The sequence below is a fragment of the Pseudorasbora parva genome, chromosome 6 (assembly GCF_024679245.1).
Source record: "Pseudorasbora parva isolate DD20220531a chromosome 6, ASM2467924v1, whole genome shotgun sequence".
In the NCBI taxonomy this organism is placed as follows: Eukaryota; Metazoa; Chordata; class Actinopteri; order Cypriniformes; family Gobionidae; genus Pseudorasbora; species Pseudorasbora parva.
The window spans coordinates 15,790,444-15,813,632 of NC_090177.1; the positions used below are offsets into that span (position 1 = coordinate 15,790,444).

A 23,189-nucleotide genomic window follows, 5' to 3' on the forward strand; every position below is an offset into this window, starting at 1 on the left:
TCGTCTAGCAACTCTCAATACCCTTCTGAGCTGTAAACGCCAAACTCTTGCCGGGCCAATCACATCGTGTATAGAGTCGGTGGGCGGGGCCATAATGACGACGGCCGAGTTGCGTTTGCGTGCTTCTAGTAAACACAGAAACTGGCGAAGGGCGGTCTTTTGAATCAGCTTTGACCGCGTCTCTGGAAGACTTGGAGTTAAGCTTTTCTCTGAGAAAAGAACAAAGAATGGCACTGAAGTCATTCTTAAAAAGGGAAGATGTGTTCAGAGTTTTGCCGACTGGATACGGCGAATTTTTAATCTATCAACAAGCTCTGTTTCACCTTCGTTGCTCTGGTTGGTGTAGCGCTATCCTATCGCGTGCAGAGGGAGTTTGAAAGACAACCGTTTATCCCGCCCCTCGGATTGAGCCCTGTCTATGGTGAGTTTCCACACCAAACATCTTGATGTGGGTCTGGCTTGTCAGGCTACGCTTCTGTGTGTGTGTACAGAAAATCGCACAGAACAGAGTTCTCTTTCGCATCGTCAAACTTATTCAGATCTATCCATGTCTGCTCTTTTATTTCTCCCAGAGTGATGTTTGCAATTTGAAAGTTATATGAGACATGCATCCAAGTGTATATTATATTAATATAATATAACTTATGTCCCGCTGGGTAGATCAGCATGTTACAATTCAAATGTGTGCATTAACCACCACACACATCAGTTCTGACTGGATCTCTTCATAAAATCGTCCCTCCCTAACATTTTTGTCTAGTTTGTGGATGAAAATGTCAATAGATTTTCATCATATAGCTTTTGTCATTCAAAATGTAGTTATCGTGTTGTTTTCCCCAGTGAAAAAAACATGTCTTTTGACGAAAATAATGACAGATAAAACTAAATAAGCACTGTTCTATACAATATAGCTGACATTTATTATCTGGAGCAGATCTATTCAGGTGAAGCTGGGGAAGGTGGAGGGTTTCTGAAAGCACGCTGCACTGCTACAGCAAATGCAAACCAAGTATTTGAAGGTTGAGCAGTAAAGTAAGCTCATTGGCTACTGATACAGTAGAAACCAATCAGATGTGCTCAATAGATAATGATGTGACTGCAAGCATATTGAGTTAAGGATTTATTAGCCTGCACCATCGAGTTTCATGACAGAACTTTGTATATGTGCAGGTGTACAAATGTAGGCTACAGTGGCAAATGTATTACTTACATTTTTGTCTTCCTTCTGTCCCTCAGCTGTTCTTTTAGCATGCTGGAAAGTCTCGAGTCTGACATCACCCCCTCCCTGAATTTCTATCATAATGTAAAAAATAAATAAATAGGTATTTCACTTAAATATTTATAGCACCACTTGATATTACCTATCATTTGTCTAACATTTGACATTGTTGATAAATATTTTTCTAGCATTATGTTAACAGAAAAGCCCCCCCCCCCCCCCCCTTATGTCTTTTATGTTACACATATAAACTTGTGTAACATAAAAGACAAATGCTGTAGTACCATTTTCCAGCCCATTTTTACCTCTAGGAATTCAAAGGCCACGGGATTGTCCCTCAGTAGGACGCCATACAGAGCCACCCAGTGACCCACCAGCTTCACAACCTTTTGCTTTGTGTTGAGAGCATACGCTGCCTTCTCCAGGTCTGAGCCTTCTGATGGCTCCGCTTGGTAGGTGCAAAGGCAGGTTAAGGATTGTAATTTGCCCAAAAGCCTGTTTACTGTGTCTGCTAGAGCTTTAAGCTCTTTGGCTCAAAGTCAAGACTTTGACTAAATAATAATATATATAACAATAACAATATCGAAATATCAATATGAAGCAGATTGTCAGTGCTTTTTTAAGTAGGATATTGATGCTGGAGGGCCGCACAGAGCTGACTGTAGGGCATGAAGACTGGATGTGTTAGAAGGAATTCACTTACACTGGGATCTGTAGAAACACAAAACAGATGCACAAACTTCATTAACAAGGGCTTGTTTTCTTCGCAGAGCTGTGAGGAGAAACCCAGAACAATCTGAATCATCTGACTGCTGGTTTTAAATGGATGCGTAAACACTAAATGAGCAGGAATGTTTTGGTCTCTCCATTAGTGCACTACAAATACTAGACTAAGCTTTATTTAGCTCAAATTTTACACAGTTTCAAACCATTGATCTGCCATACCTATAAAATCACTGGTTTCCAGTTTAATCGTCTCCAGCATGTGTTCTAGAATCTTCTCTGGCGTTCCTGACATTACTGTGTACCTACAAGAGGTGGATAATTCAAATCAATAATTAGGTGTCCTCCATTTCCATCATTCATAATTAGTGTATTGCACTTGAAATCAAATAGAGATGACTAATAATTTAGCTTGCACTTTATTGTACAATAGCACTTTCTGTAGGTGAAGTACTCGCATGAATCGCCTACAGTGGTTGCACTTTCACTGCAGATATTTTGAATGTGAACAGCTTTACCTATTCTGGAAATGTATTATTCAAGGCTTGTTTCACTTGCATCTTCACAAACCATTTATATAAAATCAGCCTTTAAATTGGCTGATTTAATTTACTCGCATGCATGCTAAAAATGGGCTTAATGCTGTGTGTAGATATTATCATAAATTAAATGAAACGCAGTTCAAATGAGTAAGTAATTTGTTATTATTAAATCATCTGCACAAGCTGAAATATTGTTGGCTTCAAATTAATCAAATGTCTTCTAGTTTGGCTTAGACAAGGCCACGCAATTTTACACTGCCGTTCAAAAGTTTAGTATTTATCACACAGTTGTTGTTGTTTTTTAAAGAAATTAATACTTTTATTTAGCGAGCATGCATTAAATTGATCAAACGTGACAGTAAAGATATTTCATGTTAAAAAAGATTTATATTTCAAATAAATGCTGTTCTTTTGAACTTTCTATTCATCAAAACAACTGTGAGAGGCAAATCAGCATATGAGAATGGTTTTTAAAGGATCATGTGACACTGAAGACTGGAGTAAAGATGCTAAAAATTCAGCTTTGCCATCACAGGAATACAATTTAATATTTTACAATATTATTGACTTCTTTGAACTTAAAGTTCAAAAACATTCAAAAACCATTCCAACCCCAAAGTGTTGAATGGCAATGCTGTTTACAACAATAATTAAAAATGAAGTGTATAATTTGTTTTGCTAAAATACTTTTTACATTCATTTAACAAAAAAAATGGTGGTGCAGAAATTACACACTTTACCTTCAATTAAATAAGATGTGCAATTTAGTACAAACATTTACGGAATCATTTACTTGTTGCTGCTTGCTGATCCTCCCTGATAGGTGGACTCCTGCGCCGAGCTCTTCTCAAGGACCAGAACGACTTTACCATGTTCCTCCAGGCGAACGGTGTTGGCCTCGACATCCTGCATTTAAATTCAGCTTACAGATGACCATAGATACACATCCACACTTGCAGACGGTAGGCTATGCACACAGAACCTACCTTAAGGATACGTATAAAGTCCTGCTTGTCCACCCGCAGGAAGTGGCAGTTGTCCTCTCTTAGGATGATAGTGGCAGAACGAGGGGCGTCGTTCACCAAGGCCAACTGCCCAAAGTCGTCTCCCTCATGGAGAGTGGTCACCAAGCCCTGTGTGACCCACATACACAAGAACAGTATGAATTCCCTTCAAACAATGTAAGTATCTATATTTAAACTCAATGATTTCTTAGGCCACTCAGCTGAAGTGTAATGGCTCTACCTTGCCGTGCGTGATGACATTAACAGAGCCTCTCCAGATGATGTACCAGGAAGTCCCTTTGTCCCCCTGACTGAACACTGACATAAACAAACACATTACATTGTATTCCTATAGTAAACACAAAACTAGCCAAAATATTGCAACCAAGCTTGATTGGACTGACCGAGTTTGGACAAGTGAATGGATAATTTCCCCTCAACATTTTAGACAAACACTTTTTAAATAACAATATTGAATTGAATGGCACTTAATTATAAAAATATTTTAAAATGCGTAATTATCTTTTAATATATAATTTTTTTATTTAATATATTTTTTAAAAGAATCAGATAATTTACAATAGATAAAGTCAAGACTCTTCCTAGATTTTTTTAATCTTGTTTCACTCAGCAATATGTTTCATTATAGATGAAAAATGGGTTTTATGTTTTATGTTGACATTTATATTAATAACTGAAAAAAATCCATGTCTGAGCCCACTGGATCCATTTAAAAGTCATTACAGCATGCAGCATTAATATGCTTTTTAAAATGAAAAATGAATCCAAGCAAAATAATCAACAATAATATGAGTTTGACATATTTTAAAAGTGAATAAAGTAAACTGCTCTGCTTCCTACTCATGCTATTCACTATGTGCAAATGACTGATGCGTTGACTCCAGACGTGCTGTAAGTGCTTTGAGTTTTTCTTTGGTCTCTCGATTTGCTGATATTAGGATGTCAATCATCCAATTCATCACGCAACAAGGGAATTACACAATAAAATGATTTAATCATCTCATTCACACGCTGTCTGCTATGGTGCCTAAACAAGAAGTCTGCAGCTCTTTTTTACTCTGGCTATGCGCTAATTCAATATTAGCAGTGTTCCTTCATCCCGCCCACAATTAATGAAATGTCATCATTGCTTTCACACTCACAGACTGTTCCTGCTTTGGCATGGCTTTCAAAAACCAGCACTGCTGCCAGCTCCTTCCGAACCTATGGGAAAGAGTGAAGGATAAAATAAATGAGGGATGAATGAAGATCTGTGGCGCAAACAAACATGACAGGTGTCAGCGAGTGTTGACTCACAGATGTAGACAAGTGGGCCACAGCTTTGATGTGCAGAAGTTCTTCGTAAATAACTTCCAGATCATCTGGAGTTCTTTGGCTTGGGCTAAAACATGGACACAGATTACTACACACAGATATCTTGTGTCTACTAAATTTATTCTATCCCAGCTTAATATGTAGAAATAACGATAACTCACAAATTTGGCAAGAGAAACCTAACTTGCTATTGATTTCTGGCATTAGCATGTTGCTAGGCTAATGTTGATATACATTAAATGCAGTAACATTTTATTTGGGTGATCCACTTTAGACATTCTACTAACTCACCTTGCAACTACATATACATTAGGTTAGGAGTAGGTGTTAGGGTTCGGGTTAGTAGAAAAAAATTGACATAGTTGCAAAGTTAGTTATAGTCAGTAGAATGGCTGTTGGGGGACCATCAAAATAAAGTGTAAGTAGAATCTAGCAATAATAAAGTGTTAGCATAGATGTTAAGCAGACAGTCTAATACTCTGAGATTTACTTGACAAACATGTAGTTGCAAAGTTAGTAGTGTCTAAAGTGGACCATCAAAATAAAGTGTAACGTTAAATGCATCGTGGGTAGTCAAACTGAATTATAATTTTCATCCCTGAATGAATTTTTGAGTTTATTTATTTATAATCAGCAAATAAAAAAATAAAATAAAATAAAAAACGGTTTTGTCTGGTGACATTAATGGTACAGAAATTACACACTTAGCCAAATACTATATAAACTGTGTTTGTGCATGTTATTTTTCAGGCTGTTTTGAGAAAAGCACAATTTCTCGAGTCTTACCATTTACGCAATATCATAGTCAGAAGAGCATCTGGACCCATTTGGACTAGTAGTGATAAACTCTCTTGGAGTTCATCGTCTTTCTCGTTAGTTGTGTTGTTAAGGCCAAACTCTGCCTCCATAAAGCGGTAAAACTGTGTGTCTTTGTCATGGAAGTTTAACTCCTGTTTCACTGTTCATTTTGACAGAGATATTGGATGTCAGTTAGTCAATATATTCAGACATTTGCCACATATCAAAAGTATTGTAGTAAATAAAACTTGCATGAATTATGTAATCACTAAGGACAATCAAAGTGCTATAGTATTACCATCTGATACATCACTGTAATGAAGAATTAATGTGCAGACATCTAAAGAAATTATTGTTAATGCTCACCGTGACCCAGAATGCCCTCATCCACCAAAACTTGCCACATTCCGACTGCCTGACTCCGTGACTGGAAACAATCATTAAGTTTCATTAGCCAATCCACAAGTTCCTTCCCACTGCTGCACTGTCTGTGGAAAAAAAACGGACAACCATTAATCTATCAAAAAGCTGAGAAGTGACTTGAGTATTTGTTTCTCCAAAGGATGCTGAGTGGCTTTTTGAAAGTGATTAGATGCATTTCCGTCACAATCAGAAATATAACACGTTTGGCCACAAGCACATGCCATACGGAGTGAAAGCTGCACCTGTAGGTCTTAAGATGGTGTTTTCGGTCTCTTATTAGGCCTGGATTACGCTCCATCAGAGTGCTGTAAACCACCCGTGCAGCCTTCAGGATTCGGTCGGACAAAAACTGACAGAGAGAAACAGAAAAAAGGTAATGAACATTTTATTATTTTGTCATTTTGTTTGGGGTACGCAAAACTATATCTTTACTAAGGTTTTAAAAATGTTTCAAATATGTTTTGCATGTTTTTGAATACTATTTAAAAAAATGAAGTTGAAAAAGTGAAATTAAAATTGACACCGTTTACCTTCTTAATTATATTATTTGATCTTATTAACCAACAATATATATATACCTAATCAACCAAACAGTCCCATCAAATCCTGATGCATATGCCCTGCCCTAATTATTTCCCACTGAATAGTAAGAAATACATTGGATGAAAGACTGGGAAAGTTTATGCTTTGTGTTTTTATATATATATATAAATCCTTTATAATTATTTCAGCTGTATAGAAAAATAGCTAGTTGTGTGTTTTACTGAACAGGTGAGTGGCAGGTGAGAATGTGCCACATTTTTTCCAACACCACCTCCGCCGAGTTGAATTTACCACACCAAAGATTTCTACTATTCACACTCCTCCCCCATATGGAAGCTGTTTCTATGCTTGTCTGTTTTCCTTCGAATAACTTGCGCTGTTTTCATCCATCCCTCCCCTTCAGGACTTCTGTTTTCATTCCACGTCTCCTCCTTTCCAACCCTTAGCTCTGTAGGACCCCCCGCAGATAGCGTGTCCCGCTTGAACTCCCAAACAGACTGAGAAAAGTGGAGTGTAAGAACTCGACCTCATTGATTGAGGCTACAGTTTATTGAGCTACTGAAGCATGCCACCGTTGTTGCTACGCAGCCTTTGCTTTTTTTTCTTTCTTCATGTCTGCCAAGACCAGCTCACTGATCACATGGTGATAAAACTGTTTTTGTGCATTGATAAACTGTAAAAAAAATACTTTTGAAGTGGAGACAAACACCGGAGGATACAAACTAGTAGGTATGGCAAGCATTGCACAAGCAGATATTGAAGATTGTCCTGCTAAAAAGGCATTACGTTTTAGTGCTGGTTTGCAGTAATGAAAACAGTGGCTAGCGGGTTAAGAATATTTTTAGGGACACCAGCATCCAAAACACAACATATGCTGGTCTTTTCAGCAGGTCTTTTTTCACTATGTAAGTGATTGAAGCGGTTTTAGTAGAGATCACACAGACACCAAAATACACCTAATTTTTACATTTATGCTTCAGAACATCAAAAGCTGCACGTTCAAAGCCAAACGCCTCAAGCTGTTGCATAAGCCCAAAAACAGCATAGCAACCCAAAGTAAATCTGATAACACTTTGTGCATTTACTGAAGAAAATGAGTGGTGGTGGCCACAAAACTTGCAGTCATGATGTTAGGTTTAGATGATTGCTTATTGGTCCAAATCAAAAGTACATACACTACCGTTCAAAATATTGGGGCCAGTATGTATATTTTTAATGTTTTGTCCAGTCTTCAGTGTCACATGATCCTTTAGAAATCATAATATGATGATTTGCCTCTCAAAAAAACATTTCTTATTATTATCATTGTTGAAAACAGTTGCGCTTCTTAATATTTTTGTGGAAACTGATGCACTTTTCAACAATCTTTTGTAACATTGTAAATGTCGCAACCATCATATTTCCTCAATTTAATACATCCTTAAAAAACCTTAAAAAATTTATTGACCCTAACCTTTTGAACAGTAGTGTATTTTTAGTGAGTAGTACAGTATATACAAAGTCAAAATAGAGCAGTCACAAAATAATTGTGGGCAGTATTAGCTAAAAACAGCATGAGCCCCTCAGGAAATATACAAGCACCTTTTCAATATCTTAAGAGCACTTATTGCAATCATCTTGCATCCTATTTAGGCTGGATAGTATGTGGTTTGGGACACATGCTTCTGCTCCACCCTATCATTCTTTAGTCTTGTGATTTTCTGGAAAGTTTGAACTTGTATTTGTTTGTTCTGTATCCTCTGCAGAACAGCCTGTCCCAGAATGAGGTCTTGAGATTGAATCGCCTTCATTTCTCACACTTTATTTGTTGTGGTTGTTGCTGAGGGCGGGGACGTGTGCCTCTTTTAGGAGGCCCCTGGCCTGGTCGGTCAGTCGTGGTGATGTAATTGGCTTCTGACCCGTGAGGGATTGGCTGACCCGTCTTTTCAGTCCAAGAGGAGGCCACATCTAAAGGGGTGTTCTCACAAGACCACTTCACTAAACGCTGCACAAGGACAGTACTTTATACAACATGTGCATATTCTCTAGCCCACATTATCCCAGGGCTAATTTCAGAGTTACACTTCTCCTAACGCCTGTTATTGTAACTCGTCTGGTAATTAGTATCCAAGTTAAGCCAACTAAGCAGCACAGTGCATGTGGTCCACCTATATCTAGCCTGTATCCTCCAAGGCTTACACACTGCAGAGCTCTCCATCTAGCTCACTTTACACAGTGTGTGCCCAGACACTGTGTCTGCAGACCCTGAGCATGTAAATCTCTCCCCTGTCATCTCTTCTGTCCCTGGAGATGAGGGTATAGATGGGAACAGTAGCTGGCAGCCTATTCACAGCATTCTACACTCTCCTGGGGAATAATTACTTCACTGTGGAGCACTGACAATTCTGCTGAGCTCCTGGGAATAGATGTATCATAGGATACCTGTGACAACAGAGAATATTGCAAGTCTTCAGCCATCTTCCTAAATATCAACTTTATCTAATTCACATGATGTTGTAAATGCTTTGAAAATACCTTCTTAGGCCACTTTAGTGAATACATTTACATTTATGCATTTAGCAGACGCTTTTATCCAAAGCGACTTAAGTAAAGGAAGCGATCCGCCATGAAGTGCCTTAAATACAAAGTTTTGGACATTACTTAGTAACATAAGCTAGATTAGAGAGTGAGTAGAGAAAAAAATAGAGGAACAAGATGGTTTTATTTTTTTATGATAAGTTACACTATCAAACTCCAGACCTGGAGAGCCATAGTCCTGCAGAGTTTTGCATCAACCCTAATCAAACACACCTGAACAATTTAACCAAGGTCTAAAGGGTTACTAGGAAGCTACAGGGATGCGAGCTTAAAAGGGTTGGAGCTTAACTCTACAGGACTGAGGCTCTCCAGGACTGGAGTTCGCCACCCTTGCTATACAGTAAAAAAGTTTGGTATCTGTATAAGCCTCTCAAGACTGCATTTATTATATATATATATATATATATATATATATATATATATATATATATATATATATATATATATATATATATATACACCAGCCTTCAGTGTTACATGATCCTTCAGAAATCATTCTGATATGATTTGCTGCTCAAGAAACATTTCCTATTATTATCATTGTGTAAGACTATAAAAGTCTTTACTGTCACATTTGATCAATTCAGCGTGTTTTCTTTTTTTTAAAACATAACTTTTAAAATATAATATGTTTATCACGTCACATTTGACAACCTGAAAGTGCAAATTAGTCTTAATGTTGGATATACAGATAAAAAAGTAAAAAAATTGTTTACTAAGTGTTTCTGCTATATTTACATATATACTTGCTTTTCTGATTCTCTCAGGTGTCTAAGGACTCCAGCCACACAACACTGAACACTGCTTATGTGACATCTCACGTGAGTAAGGGTTTGTCCAGAGGGAAAGAGTGGCATTGTAAGATTGCTATGCGAACAGTCACCAACAACAATGTAAAAAGGCAACATGATAGTACTTACTGTTCAATATAGATGTGTGATTTATAATGTTGGTATCTGAACACAGTGTGAACTACTGAAATGTCCTCAACAAGCCAGGGATTCTAGTTTGGTTAATGTGATAAAAATACTGTACACCACAACTACTGTACACCACCTGAACAACTGAAAAAAATCCTTATTGTGCAGCCCTGTTTGTATGAATATGAATAGCTTCTCAACAAAACACAGAGCCTCACCCTACTGAACACAATACCTCATCTATAAAGTTTTGTTGGGGATGTGGTTGTGCTTCCTTTGTATACAAGTGTTAGTCAGCCACATGCATTGGGTTTTTGAAGTAGCAGCAGCACAGACCCGTCCTCCTCTGTTGTGTGGGGAGGAAACGGGCCGTGTTTTCCATCTGTGGGCGACGGTAACAGCAGAGGCAGTCGTGATGGTGTGACCTTGGTAAGCCGAGGGAAAGCCTTTATTCTGTACAATACACACTGCACTCACAATAGAGGTGGGCAGGAATCATATCAGAAACACAGGATGCATTATGGTTATGAACTTATCAGGAATGTTATCATTAACTAAAACTATATATAAAAATAATTGATAAAAAACATTTTAGTTAGTTGCCAAAGCAACATTTCAAATGTTTTTATTTAGTTTAAGTCGATTAAAATGAATAATTATTAAATAAAAACTGAATTAATAAAAATGGAAAACTAAAAAGGAAATCTGAAAATCAAAAAATAAAAGCTAATTCAAAATATTACAAACTGTAATAGTTGTGGCATGCAGGATGGGGCCGTTAGCCTTGGGAACAGAGCGAGGCCTGTGGGGCAGGTATCACCATTGACAGGGCTCAATCCGAGGGGCGGGATAAACGGTTGTCTTTCAAACTCCCTCTGCAAGCGATAGGATAGCGCTACAACCAACCAGAGCAACGAAGGTGAAGAGGAGCTTGTTGATAGATTAAACTTTCGCCGTATCCGGTCGACAAAATTCTGAAAACATCTTCCCTTTTTAAGAAAGAACGGCATTGAAGTCATTGTTCTTTTCTAAGAGTAAAGCTTAACTCCAAGTCTTCCAGAGGCGCGGTCAAAGCCAATTGGAAAGACAGCCGTTCACCAACTTCTGTGTGTTTACTAGTAGCACGCAAGCGCAACTCCAGCGTAACTTTGTTAAGCTCCGCCCACCGACTCTATACACGATGTGATTGGCCCGACCAGAGTTTGGTTTTTACAGCTCAGATGTGTATTGAGAGTTGCTAGACGACACTCGCGCCAGATTTGCTGCCGCTAGGGTGCGTCTAGATTTCTAGGCTAATTTTTCATAATATTGGATTACAAAAAGAGTTTAAATCATTCTGTTTACTGTATTACTACGCTCTCTCCAGTAAAAGAGTGCAGACACATGGTATATTGGTCCGTGCAGTGCACACATATCTCCATCTTTTTTGGGGGGACTCGAGACCGGTGTGGCGCGTAGGTGACGATGCTCATTAGCATTAATGCAAGACGGGCTCGCTCCATTCCCATGGCACTTGGCCCCACCCTGCTTGCCGCAATAGTATATATTAATAATACTAAAATCACTTGTTTAGGCTGTGTCCTTGTCCATGCAGATTTGATCGCCATGATGCTAGGGTGGGCTGTCAAGGCATTGAGTGCGTCTCAATGAGCTCCCTACTTCAGTAGTCAGGGCACAGATCAGTCAGTCGGCCATTTTAATGGCGGTCTCAAACGCAAAATATTTCCAGTTAACTGACACTTTAAATAACATAAAAAATTATTTCAGAAATATATCAGTGCTGCTGTTGTTCATACCAATAGTGGTGTTGTACAATGAGCACATTGCCATGTATTTGTAAATTTAGCCATTAGTGTCTCAATGTGTAGTGTTTTATATAAATCTACAATAAACCCTTATTTAGAAAACCCTGCGTATTGCCCTAAGTATGGACAATAAAAATAGTGATTCTTGCCTTAAAAAGCCCCACTAACAACATAAAAGATCAGAGTGCTCATATGAATACAGCTTTCCTTGTTCTCTTTTTGCTGAGAGAAACACTCTCCAGGAATCACTTGTGCCCACAAAAAAAAAAAACACTCCAGGAGCTGAGAGCATTCCACAGATGAAACGTCCTTCCAGAGCCCTTATAAACCACATTCGTATCCTTGGCAATATTGCCTTTTCTCCCATCGGACACGACCAATACCCAAATATGTAAGCCCAGATGTCTGCTTAAAATAATCTACTGAAAAACAAACTTTTTCTTTTTCTATTTTTCTTTTTCTACATTCCAACCACTTTGTGTTCAATTAGGAATCACATAAGAGAAGAAGATAAGATAAGAAGAAAAGGTGTGTGCTAAGGAAATAAGCGTTTATGGTAATTAAGTGTATGCTTTGAAGTCACAAAACAGACTCATTTGAGGTTTAAATGGGTTAGGCAGCTGCTTATAAGATAAGCTGAATGAAAACAATAGATATACAGATGTACCCACAAACAAGTCTCACTTATCATTGATAATACTTTAAATAATGATAGATAAGGCTTAATGAACTTAGGTGGGGTTTGGGTGTAGCGTAAATAAGGGTTTAGCTTCTTTTAAAGGGTTTAGGACTTACATGGAATCTCAAAAATGTCTCAAAATATGCTCCGATTTGTTAAGATATCAACAATACACAATTTAATTTAAACTCCGACATCTTCCATCAGTTCTCAAAAACTACCTCATTTGGTTCTATATTATCGCCTATAAAAAAAGAAGAAGATTTTTGAAGATTTACTGTATTAAAGAGATGTGCAATGCTACACATCCCAATGAACTATAGTAGAGCTTATTTATAGGGATAGCTCACCTAAAAATTCAAATGTTGTTATCATCTGGCCTCATGTCATTGAAAACCTAAAGGGCTTTCTTTCCTCTGTAAATCTAAAAGTATTTAAAAAAGTGATCCATATGACTAATGCTCTTCACAAAGCTATCGTTTGGCTTCAGAAGATTTTGAAGATTTACTGTATTCAAGATAGGCAGAGCCAGTACAACAACATATTTACAGTGGCTTTTCCCCTCAGGAACTCACATGATGATACTGAAGGGAGATGTATCATATGAAGAGAGAGAGGTGACACTGCAATACTAGAACCATCTAGGGTAATGAAATAGCTGTGAAGGATCAGTGAAATGTGTATGCAATCATACTACTTCACTTTCAAAATGAGTTTGAAAACATTACATTTAAGTGCACAAAATATTGCAAATTAAGGATTAAAACAGGCATTCCATTTGCGGTCTACTTGAAATGACACTCAAGTGGAGTGCAAATTGAATGACAGTCCTGTATTTTGATCATTATGATAGGAGTAATTATGGTGTTTTGTCAAAAACATCAATTAAATGTGTTTAAATATATACATTTTTTAAATCTATTTATTGTGGCCTTACATTCTGGAGGAATGATGTGACCTCTGGGTGAGTATAGGGCAGGAAGAATTGCTCCACGAGATGTGTCATTTATTTCGCATGTTGTGTTTTGAGCCATATTTAGAATTTCATCAGCCCTTTTATGCCCTTAGCAATACTAAGCAGAGTGCCTGCCTCTATCTCTGTGAGCATGATATTATAAACACATAGAGGTCAGAGGTGTGAAGATAAAAGCGTGCTTTCTGTTAAAGAGATATGCGATGCTACAGGTCCCTATGAACTATAGTAGAGTTTATTTAAAGGGATAGATCACCTAAAAAATTCTAATTTTGTTATCATCTGGCCTCATGTCATTCAAAACCTAAATGGCTTTCTTTCCTCGTGTAAATCTAAAAGTATTTTAAAAGTGATCCATATGACTAATGCAACTTAATGTTCCTCACAAAGCTATCGTTTGGCTTCAGAAGACTTGGATTATAGTTATATGGGCTGCTTTCACAATACTTCTATGGTGCCTTTGTCTACTTTTTGAAGGTTTAGTCTCCATTCATTGTAAATGCATGACAACGTTCAAATGTATTTTTTTGTGTTCTACAGAAGAAAGTCAAATGGTTTGGAAGGGGCCAATAAGAGTAGGTTTACATGACAACAATTTAATAAAAAATAAAAGGTTTGTGTTCTCATACAAACGAGAATATTGTCAAAATGATCCCTGTTCACAAAGATCCACAAAAGCTATTAAAAATGATTATTAATCATGCCAGGCCATTATTTGGCGAGGAAAAAACTGAATGCCTATTGTATAAAATCCCTGTTGAACTCTTATTTTGAATTAGTCGGGGACATCACATGGGACATGTACCTGACTCCGCCTATGTTATATTACAGACTAATTCAAAATAAGAGGATATTTTATACAATAGGCACGCACGTTTTGTTCTTGTTCAACAGGGATTTTATACATCTTTAGACTGAACATGTAATTATACATCTATAGACTGAACATATCATGAATGCACATGACATCACTGCTTTCAAAAATTTGCGTTTTTGTAGTTTACACAGATATTAATGGTATCATTTTCAAAACCGTGCACTTTGAAACCTGCATAACAAGTTTTCTGTTTTTACTACATGTGTAAATAGCCCTAAGTGATGACAGAAATTTATCTTTTTTTTTTTTTAATCATCATTTTTGGGTGAGCTGCCCCTTTAAGGCTTGTCAACATATACAAAACCCAGACCACTGTTCAAATACCTTCATACCTGTTTGATGGTGTCTTGTGTATCCACGGCTTCTGGCAGAGGTGTCTGTGAGGAATAAAATAGAGACAATGAGTGCACAGATAAGAATTGACACTACGCACTACAGCATTGTCATTTTGCACAAGCAAGCACCAGTGTAAAAATCAAATTTCAAAGTATTAAAGAGATTACTCAATCAATCTGTCACTGGCCATTCTGTCCATGTACAGCGTCAAAAGTATTAAAACACGATAAGACAAAGGCACGCAGGGCTAAAGAATGTCAGAAGACATGCCATACTAATGCCTCCATCTGTGGAATTTGACACTAGCCCTGCACATGATCTTTGCCACCTTCCTCCCTCTCAGCAAGACTAATTAACAGCAATAATGTAATTAAGATTCACACAAGAATTCAAGAAGAATGTTTGGCTCTTTAAGCTTGTGTGATGAAGGAGGGACAGAGGTTTAGCCTTTGTCTTTACAATTCAACTTGCTGGACTGAGTGCTGTACGAAATATTAGACAGTGGGATAGAAACGGGCGTTATCATAGAAGACTAATTAAATATGGCTAATATTAAATGTTAAACATTTAATAATTAAAGAAAAATATAATACAATATTTGCAAGTTATATCAAATAAAAATAAAACATTTTTCATTATAGTTTTGGGATATCTGCCTTTACATGCACATGAACTTTAATGAAGGCCTGGCTCCTAGTCTCCGCTCTAATTCATCCCAAAGGAGGTCTGAATTAGTGCAGATAACTCAAAATTAGAATTAGAATTAATTAAATAGAATTAGTGCAGCTTTGTGCACTGATGTGCAGTCATGTTGAAATAGGCAGGGGCCATCCCCAAACTGTTCCCACAATGTTGGGAGCATGAAATTGTCCAAAATGTCTCAGTATGCTGAAGCATTAAAAGTTCCTTTTTACTGTAATTAAAGGACCAAGCTCAACCCCTGAAAAACACCATACACCATAATCCCCCCTCAACCAAACTTTACAATTGGCACAATGCAGTTAGGCAAGTACCGTTCCCCTTGCTACCGTCAAACCTAGACTTGTTTATTAGATTGCCAGAAAGAGAAGTGTGATTTTCACTCTAGAGAACAAGTCTCCACTGCACTGGTCCACAGAGTCCATTGGCTGCGTGCTTTACACCACTGCATCCAATGCTTTGCATTGCACTTGGTGATGTAAGGCTTGGATGCAGCTGCACAGCCATGGAAACTCATTCCTTGCAAGCTCTCTACCAACTATTCTTAATCTAATCTGAAGGCCACTCAAAGTTTGGAGGTCTGAACTATTGACTAGGCTGCAGCTATCGATACTTTTTGTAATCAATTAATCTAGCACTTAACCGATCGATTAATCGGATAATAATTACTTTTTTTCTTTGTTAAAGAGCAATGTTAAATATAAAAGAGAAAATAAGACAGGTATCTTAATTTTATTTTATTTATGTTATTTTTTTATAGAAAAAATTTGTCCTATTGCTGAAATTGCATTAATAACTATGAAATCAAACAATTTTTAATGTATACAATTAACATATTATATTATATAAAAATCTATTTCAAATCACTTTAAAAAGGTAAACATAATTCAATCTAAAACTTAACCTACAACCAATAAACCAAAATAATAGTAATATAAATAACAATAATAATGCCTAAACATTGTATTTATGTTGTGCAAATTACCTTCCATGTGTTAGCTTCAGTTCAGGCATGACATAGCCTAAGCATACATAATGTCTTCTGGAGGCTTTGTGGCTTTTGTAAGAAGCTAAATATATTGGACAGGAAGGACAATTGAAATAAGAACAAGAGTAGTGATGGAGATGCACGGATCAGCTCTAACATTACGTCACTGGATCCGCTGTTAAAAAACACACCCGCACCCGATCACACATTCAAATCCTCAGTGTTAAGCGCGATGTTATCGTCACATATTAGCTACACGGAAGTAGGTTGCTTTAAAAAAAAATGTATTTGGGGAAATTACATTTCTTAACCTAAACCAGGGTTGACAATACATCACACTGAGGAGTAGCCACTGGAACATGAGCAAACACAATAGATGAGTTTATATTTAATTCAGACAGTACATTGCACATACAGATGTACATTTTGAGCTAATCATTCATCATTGTAACATATACAGCATGTTCTGATGTTTGTTGCACCAAGCGTTGAGAACATTTTAATGGTGTATTTTGAAGATATTAGCAAGTATATATAGTCTCATTAAAGATATCTCTCACACACACACACACGCACACACACACACATCACAATGATGGTGATCCATCTGCAAAGCTGCAAACTCCATCGCATTCATGTTTTTTTGGAGTTGCTCGTATCTCCTCAGCTCATGTGCGAACTGCCGCAAATTAAACAAATGTTCAGCGTCGCATCCTGAAGCACAACACACAGTTGTTTTCTTCGCGAGACTAAATTATATTACCAGTGCTGATTCCACACTCTCTCGCATTGGGGTCTTTGATCTCGACATGAGCTGAAAACGAAAGTTAAAGGTGGGGTAAGTGTTATTTCAAAACCGTATTATGTTAGTTAGTTGGACTGTCGGCTCGTGTTCTATCGAGTTGTTCATTAGAACGGTTTGTGTTTTTGTGATGGATATTCACTTTTTCATTGAATATTCAACCTGGATTAGTAACACGCAGACTCAGGCGTAAACCCTACCCCCAAAAAGGGTCTCGACCTATTTTGATAGGTCAGCCCCGCACATACGTAACCCAGCCATAGTCATTGCCTGGGTTACGTATGTGCTGGGCTGACCTATTAAAATAGGCCGAGACCCTTTTTGGGGGTAGGGGCGTGTTTGTTTTGGTGATTTGAAATAACAACAACGGTTACCAGAAAGCACTTACCCCACCTTTAAGAACGAGGCAAATGATTTACCTCAAGGATTTTTTGAATTCGATTAACTCAAGTTATTCAATGAATCGTTTCAGCCCTACTATTGACAGAAAGTTGGCGACTTCTGTGCTCTGTGAGCCACAGCATGCGCTGACCCTAGTCCTGCTCTGTGATTTTACTTGGCCTACCACTTCATGGCTGGGTTATTATAAAACCACTAACAGTTAACAGTTGACTGTGGAACATTTAGTAGTAGGGGTGAAATGGTTCTCTGTAAAAAAAAAAAAAAAAAAAAAAAAATCTAACCATACGTTCTCCACCAACAACTCGGCACATACTTCCACTGCGATTCCTCTCAAATCTAATGATGCATCTTTAATATAATTTGTTGAAAATAAATAACAAGGTGTAAAACAGACAGACAGATTTAGGTAAATGTATGTTTCTGTCGATGGATACACATTCTGGCTTTTCAATACATTATAACAACAGCTATGATCAAAAAGCAGAGACGAAACAGTCACTCTCATATTCGAGTGCCGTATGCTTGAACGTGACTGAGACCTGATAGCGAGACCTGAACAGCAGCACTTGTTTAAACTAAACTAATTTAAGCCTTGTCAATTTAAACATTCAAGAGCAAGACACAAAAGAGAACTTGCGTACGCTGAGAGGAGATTTGTGTCTGAAGTGTGCACACAGCGCATCACAGATAGCGCGCAAATATTGAGTTCTCTTTCAAGTCTTGGGCTTGAACAGACAAATTCACACACAAAAAATGTGTTAAAGGGATAGTTCACCCAAAAAAAATATTGTATGTTAATCCCAAGGGCCAAGCAGACAGACTGCAGCAGTGGAGTTAAAAATCTTAATTTGTGTTGTAGTGAAGAAACAAAGTCACATGTTATTGGATGCCCTGGGGGTAAGCAAATAAACATCAAATTTTAATTTCTGGGTGAACTGTCCCTTTAACATGCCCATCTTGGTGAGATATCCGAGCAAACATAGTGGATTTTATATTAAGTAAAACGTAAACAGTCGATAAAGACATGTTCATGTGTAAAAGTATGTACTGATGTGCATTTTTTTGGAAGGCAAAGAAGCCTTTGCTGTCTGTCTTCTTTCCCTTAATCAAACAACAAATGACAAAGAAATCACTCACTGCCCTTGACCAAATAGCTCTCTCGTAACTTCAATAATGGTTATAATAATTTATCTTTATTTGATTTATACAGTGAGATAATAATATGCAATGTTATTTTATATTAGATTACTTCATTCAATTCCTGTACCTGGAAAACCTAATTTTTTTCACAAATTGACAAACTTATTGCACAGGTGGCAACCTATCACGGTATCACACTTGAATTCACTGAGCTCCTGAGAGCGACTCATTCCTTCACAGATGTTTGTAGAAGCAGTTGGCATGTCTAGGTTCTTGATTTTACACACCTGTGGCCATGGAAGTTATTGGAACACATGAATTCAAGGATTTGGAGGTACAGTCTTTTTAAAATAATAGCAGTACAATGTGACTAACCAGAATAATCAAGGTTTTTAGTATATTTTTTATTGCTACGTGGCAAACAAGTTACCAGTAGGTTCAGTAGATTGTCAGAAAACAAACGAGACCCAGCATTCATGATATGCACGCTCTTAAGGCTGTGCAATTGGGCAATTAGTTGAAAGGGGTGTGTTCAAAAAAATAGCAGTGTCTACCTTTGACTGTACAAACTCAAAACTATTTTGTACAAACATTTTTTTTTCTTCTGGGATTTAGCAATCCTGTGAATCACTAAACTAATATTTAGTTGTATGACCACAGTTTTTTAAAACTGCTTGACATCTGTGTGGCATGGAGTCAACCAACTTGTGGCACCTCTCAGCTGTTATTCCACTCCATGATTCTTTAACAACATTCCACAATTCATTCACATTTCTTGGTTTTGCTTCAGAAACAGCATTTTTGATATCACCCCACAAGTTCACAATTGGATTAAGGTCTGGAGATTGGGCTGGCCACTCCATAACATTAATTTAGTTGGTTTGGAACCAAGACTTTGCCCGTTTACTAGTGTGTTTTGGGTCATTGTCTTGTTGAAACAACCGTTTCAAGGGCATGTCCTCTTCAGCATAGGGCAACATGACCTCTTCAAGTATTTTAACATATGCAAACTGATCCATGATCCCTGGTATGCGATAAATAGGCCCAACACCATAGTAGGAGAAACATGCCCATATCATGATGCTTGCACCTCCATGCTTCACTGTCTTCACTGTGTACTGTGGCTTGAATTCAGAGTTTGGGGGTCGTCTCACAAACTGCCTGTGGCCCTTGGACCCAAAAAGAACAATTTTACTCTCATCAGTCCACAAAATGTTCCTCCATTTCTCTTTAGGCCAGTTGATGTGTTCTTTGGCAAATTGTAACCTCTTCTGCACATGCCTTTTTTTTAACAGAGGGACTTTGCGGGGGATTCTTGAAAATAGATTAGCTTCACACAGACGTCTTCTAACTGTCACAGTACTTACAGGTAACTCCAGACTGTCTTTGATCATCCTGGAGGTGATCATTGGCTGAGCCTTTGCCATTCTGGTTATTCTTCTATCCATTTTGATGGTTGTCTTCCATTTTCTTCCACGTCTCTCTGGTTTTGCTCTCCATTTTAAGGCATTGGAGATCATTTTAGCTGAACAGCCTATCATTTTTTGCACCTCTTTATAGGTTTTCCCCTCTCTAATCAACTTTTTAATCAAAGTACGCTGTTCTTCTGAACAATGTCTTGAACGACCCATTTTCCTCAGCTTTCAAATGCATGTTCAACAAGTGTTGGCTTCATCCTTAAATAGGGGCCACCTGATTCACACCTGTTTCTTCACAAAATTGATGACCTCAGTGATTGAATGCCACACTGCTATTTTTTTGAACACACCCCTTTCAACTAATTCAACTAATTGCCCAATTGCACAGCCTTAAGAGCGTGCATATCATGAATGCTGGGTCTCATTTGTTTTCTGAGAATCTACTGAACCTACTGGTAACTTGTTTGCCACGTAGCAATAAAAAAATATACGAAAAACCTTGATTATTCTGGTTAGTCACATTGTACTGCTATTATTTTGAACAAGACTGTATGTCCCAATACTTTTGGTGATGTAGTGTATATGCCTGTGATCAGTGTATTCAGCAGAACTGTGTAATGTTACTTTTGAACTGTCAGACAAACAACAGTGACACAATATTGCTATACGAGACTAATAATGAGTTTCATTTCTGCGAGAACTTCGGCTTTAATGCCCATTATGTCATTGAAAATACAAGTAATTGAAATGACACTATAAAAAGAAAAAGCATTTGAGTGATTTCAAGCAGCTGAACTGGACCATACTTGAGATTGAACAGGTTGTAATCACGCATATCTGATGGGATTCCTGCTCAAGAGGCACTCAAGGTTTTGGTTCTCTGTCCAGCCATTAACTAACAACAGTCGCCAGCAGCTCTGATCTCTGTCTGTAATCAAAAGACAAGCATCTCTCTCCTCTACGTGATGAAAATTAGAGCATCGATGAAACTGAATAGAGAATTATGGATGAACTGTGTTTAAATATTTATTGGTAAGCTGTTATTTACTAGTGATTTAGAAGCTCAGATGCCTTTTAGTTATTGATTCTGAAATGATCTGACCTTTAGGGTAATCTCTGGATATAGATCAAATATAATGCATCATATCTTCATTGATAACCAATAATCAATAAAGTACTACTTCTACTTACCAGGAACACATGGATTCTGCGTGCCACAGAATTGGCCTGTAATTCAGAATGCCTTATGCTTATTATTCATGCTACATATTTTGGCCAAACTAATTTATTTTGCTATCAGCTAGCAGCCAGAGTGTAGTATTATCAGCTGTGTTTAACAGTTTAGCATGTTTAAATCCATTCTGCATACTGTCTCCAAAAATTGATGTAGAAATGGGAAAAAAAAGAGTCTGCTGATAACTCACTATTGTATGAAAAATTCTCTGTAATACAAATATTATTAATTATTATTAATAATTAATTAAACTCTTATCAATACTCTTTGCCCAAAACCATGACACATTTGAAAGGAACAAAATCATACCAATTCAATTACATCAAATCTAAAAAAAAATATTAATAATTCAAACTGACCCATTTTTAGCCTGGTTTGAGGGAGAATTTATGATACCATTGTTTCAGTTTTATTCAGACAGACGAAAGCTGTACTTGCATGACTTGAAAATAGCTACAGCAGGCGTTGCCGCGATGGCCAGGTGAACCGACTTGATCCACTAAGGACTTGATCAACCAGTTGAGATGCTTCTAGCATAGTCTACATGCTACATGTTTCTAGACAAAAGCAAATCTCCAAGGAACTGCACAAATTCCACCTGATTCCCTTCTGCCCATATGGCAGAGAGTCCAAAACTCAGTTTTTATGAGGCATTGTCAGCCTCTGTTCCCATGGCAGGTGTTATCAGCATCAGCTGACTAATTCTGTGAAGCATTAAGAAGCATATCCTGCTATTTATGGGCTTGCCATGATATTGTATCTTTATGGGTTTCGTGAAAACTACTTTATTTTTTTTTCTCCTGCTTGAATGGCCCCTTACAATTACAAAGGCACATTGTTATTGTGATAGTACTAAAGGCTTTCGCCTTTCTGGCTCCTTTCGGGGTAGTTCTATCATAATTCAGTCACTCTAATCCAATGGGATTCCGTTAAATGAGACCTGTTTGAGCTAAACATCTCCTTGGTGTTCCACAGTAGAAAGTCAGTCATATGGGTTAGGAATGACATGCGGTTGAGTAAATGATGACAGAATTTGTTCTATTCCTATACTGCACTACACCACACAGGGAGTTAATGCAGCAGACGCCCACAGAAAGTGCATAAGCTTTGAGTCAACAGTGCAAACATTTAAGGCTGATGTATCATTTCTCAAAAAGATCTTGGGGATAAGCGGATTTGTTTCGGGGTTTTTTTTCCCTTCAGCATTTTCACTGCTATGGACAGTAAAATTGGTAGGGTGATCCTCAGGTGGCCAGGTTCACTGCATCCTCATGCTTGATTTGCCTTTGTATAAGGTTAGCCAGCGTGGAGATCTCTGCACCCTGTGGCTCTGTTGACTGAGTAAACTGTGTAGAGTGAATCTACAGCCAAATGGGTCACATGCTCCAGTACAAGAGGGAAATTACACAAGAGATATTGACTCTTAAGTCTAATGAAGGTGCTGGGAAGTACCTGATCGTGAAATGCTATTGACAGCTGCCTTCATTTCTTGACTTTGAGTCTCCAAATTAGCGGTTGCGATAGATAGACAGACAGACAGACAGACAGACAGACAGACAGACAGACAGACAGACAGACAGATAGATAGATAGATAGATAGATAGATAGATAGATAGATAGATAGATAGATAGATAGATAGATAGATAGATAGATAGATAGATAGATAGATAGATAGATAGATAGATAGATAGATAGATAGATAGTAAGTATGACAAATGCAGGATGGTCTTAGACATGTTTCAGGCTGAGGT

General features: G+C 37.6%; 1 protein-coding gene across 3 annotated transcripts in view; it reads right to left on the minus strand.

Annotated features, from left to right (window-relative positions):
• The window catches only part of rapgef3 (Rap guanine nucleotide exchange factor (GEF) 3), a 49,491-nt gene that overhangs the window by 12,384 nt on the left and 13,918 nt on the right, over positions 1-23,189 (minus strand). For all 3 annotated transcript variants that reach the window (XM_067445794.1, XM_067445792.1, XM_067445793.1), the window contains 13 exons: positions 14,751-14,795; positions 6,287-6,393; positions 5,988-6,109; positions 5,610-5,781; positions 4,806-4,890; positions 4,652-4,712; positions 3,730-3,806; positions 3,471-3,617; positions 3,278-3,390; positions 2,165-2,247; positions 1,852-1,930; positions 1,525-1,675; positions 1,211-1,293 (listed from right to left, as the gene is read on the minus strand). In XM_067445794.1, the coding sequence (XP_067301895.1) occupies positions 1,211-1,293; positions 1,525-1,675; positions 1,852-1,930; positions 2,165-2,247; positions 3,278-3,390; positions 3,471-3,617; positions 3,730-3,806; positions 4,652-4,712; positions 4,806-4,890; positions 5,610-5,781; positions 5,988-6,109; positions 6,287-6,393; positions 14,751-14,795 (1,325 nt within the window). The remainder of the gene's footprint in view (positions 1-1,210; positions 1,294-1,524; positions 1,676-1,851; positions 1,931-2,164; positions 2,248-3,277; positions 3,391-3,470; positions 3,618-3,729; positions 3,807-4,651; positions 4,713-4,805; positions 4,891-5,609; positions 5,782-5,987; positions 6,110-6,286; positions 6,394-14,750; positions 14,796-23,189) is intronic.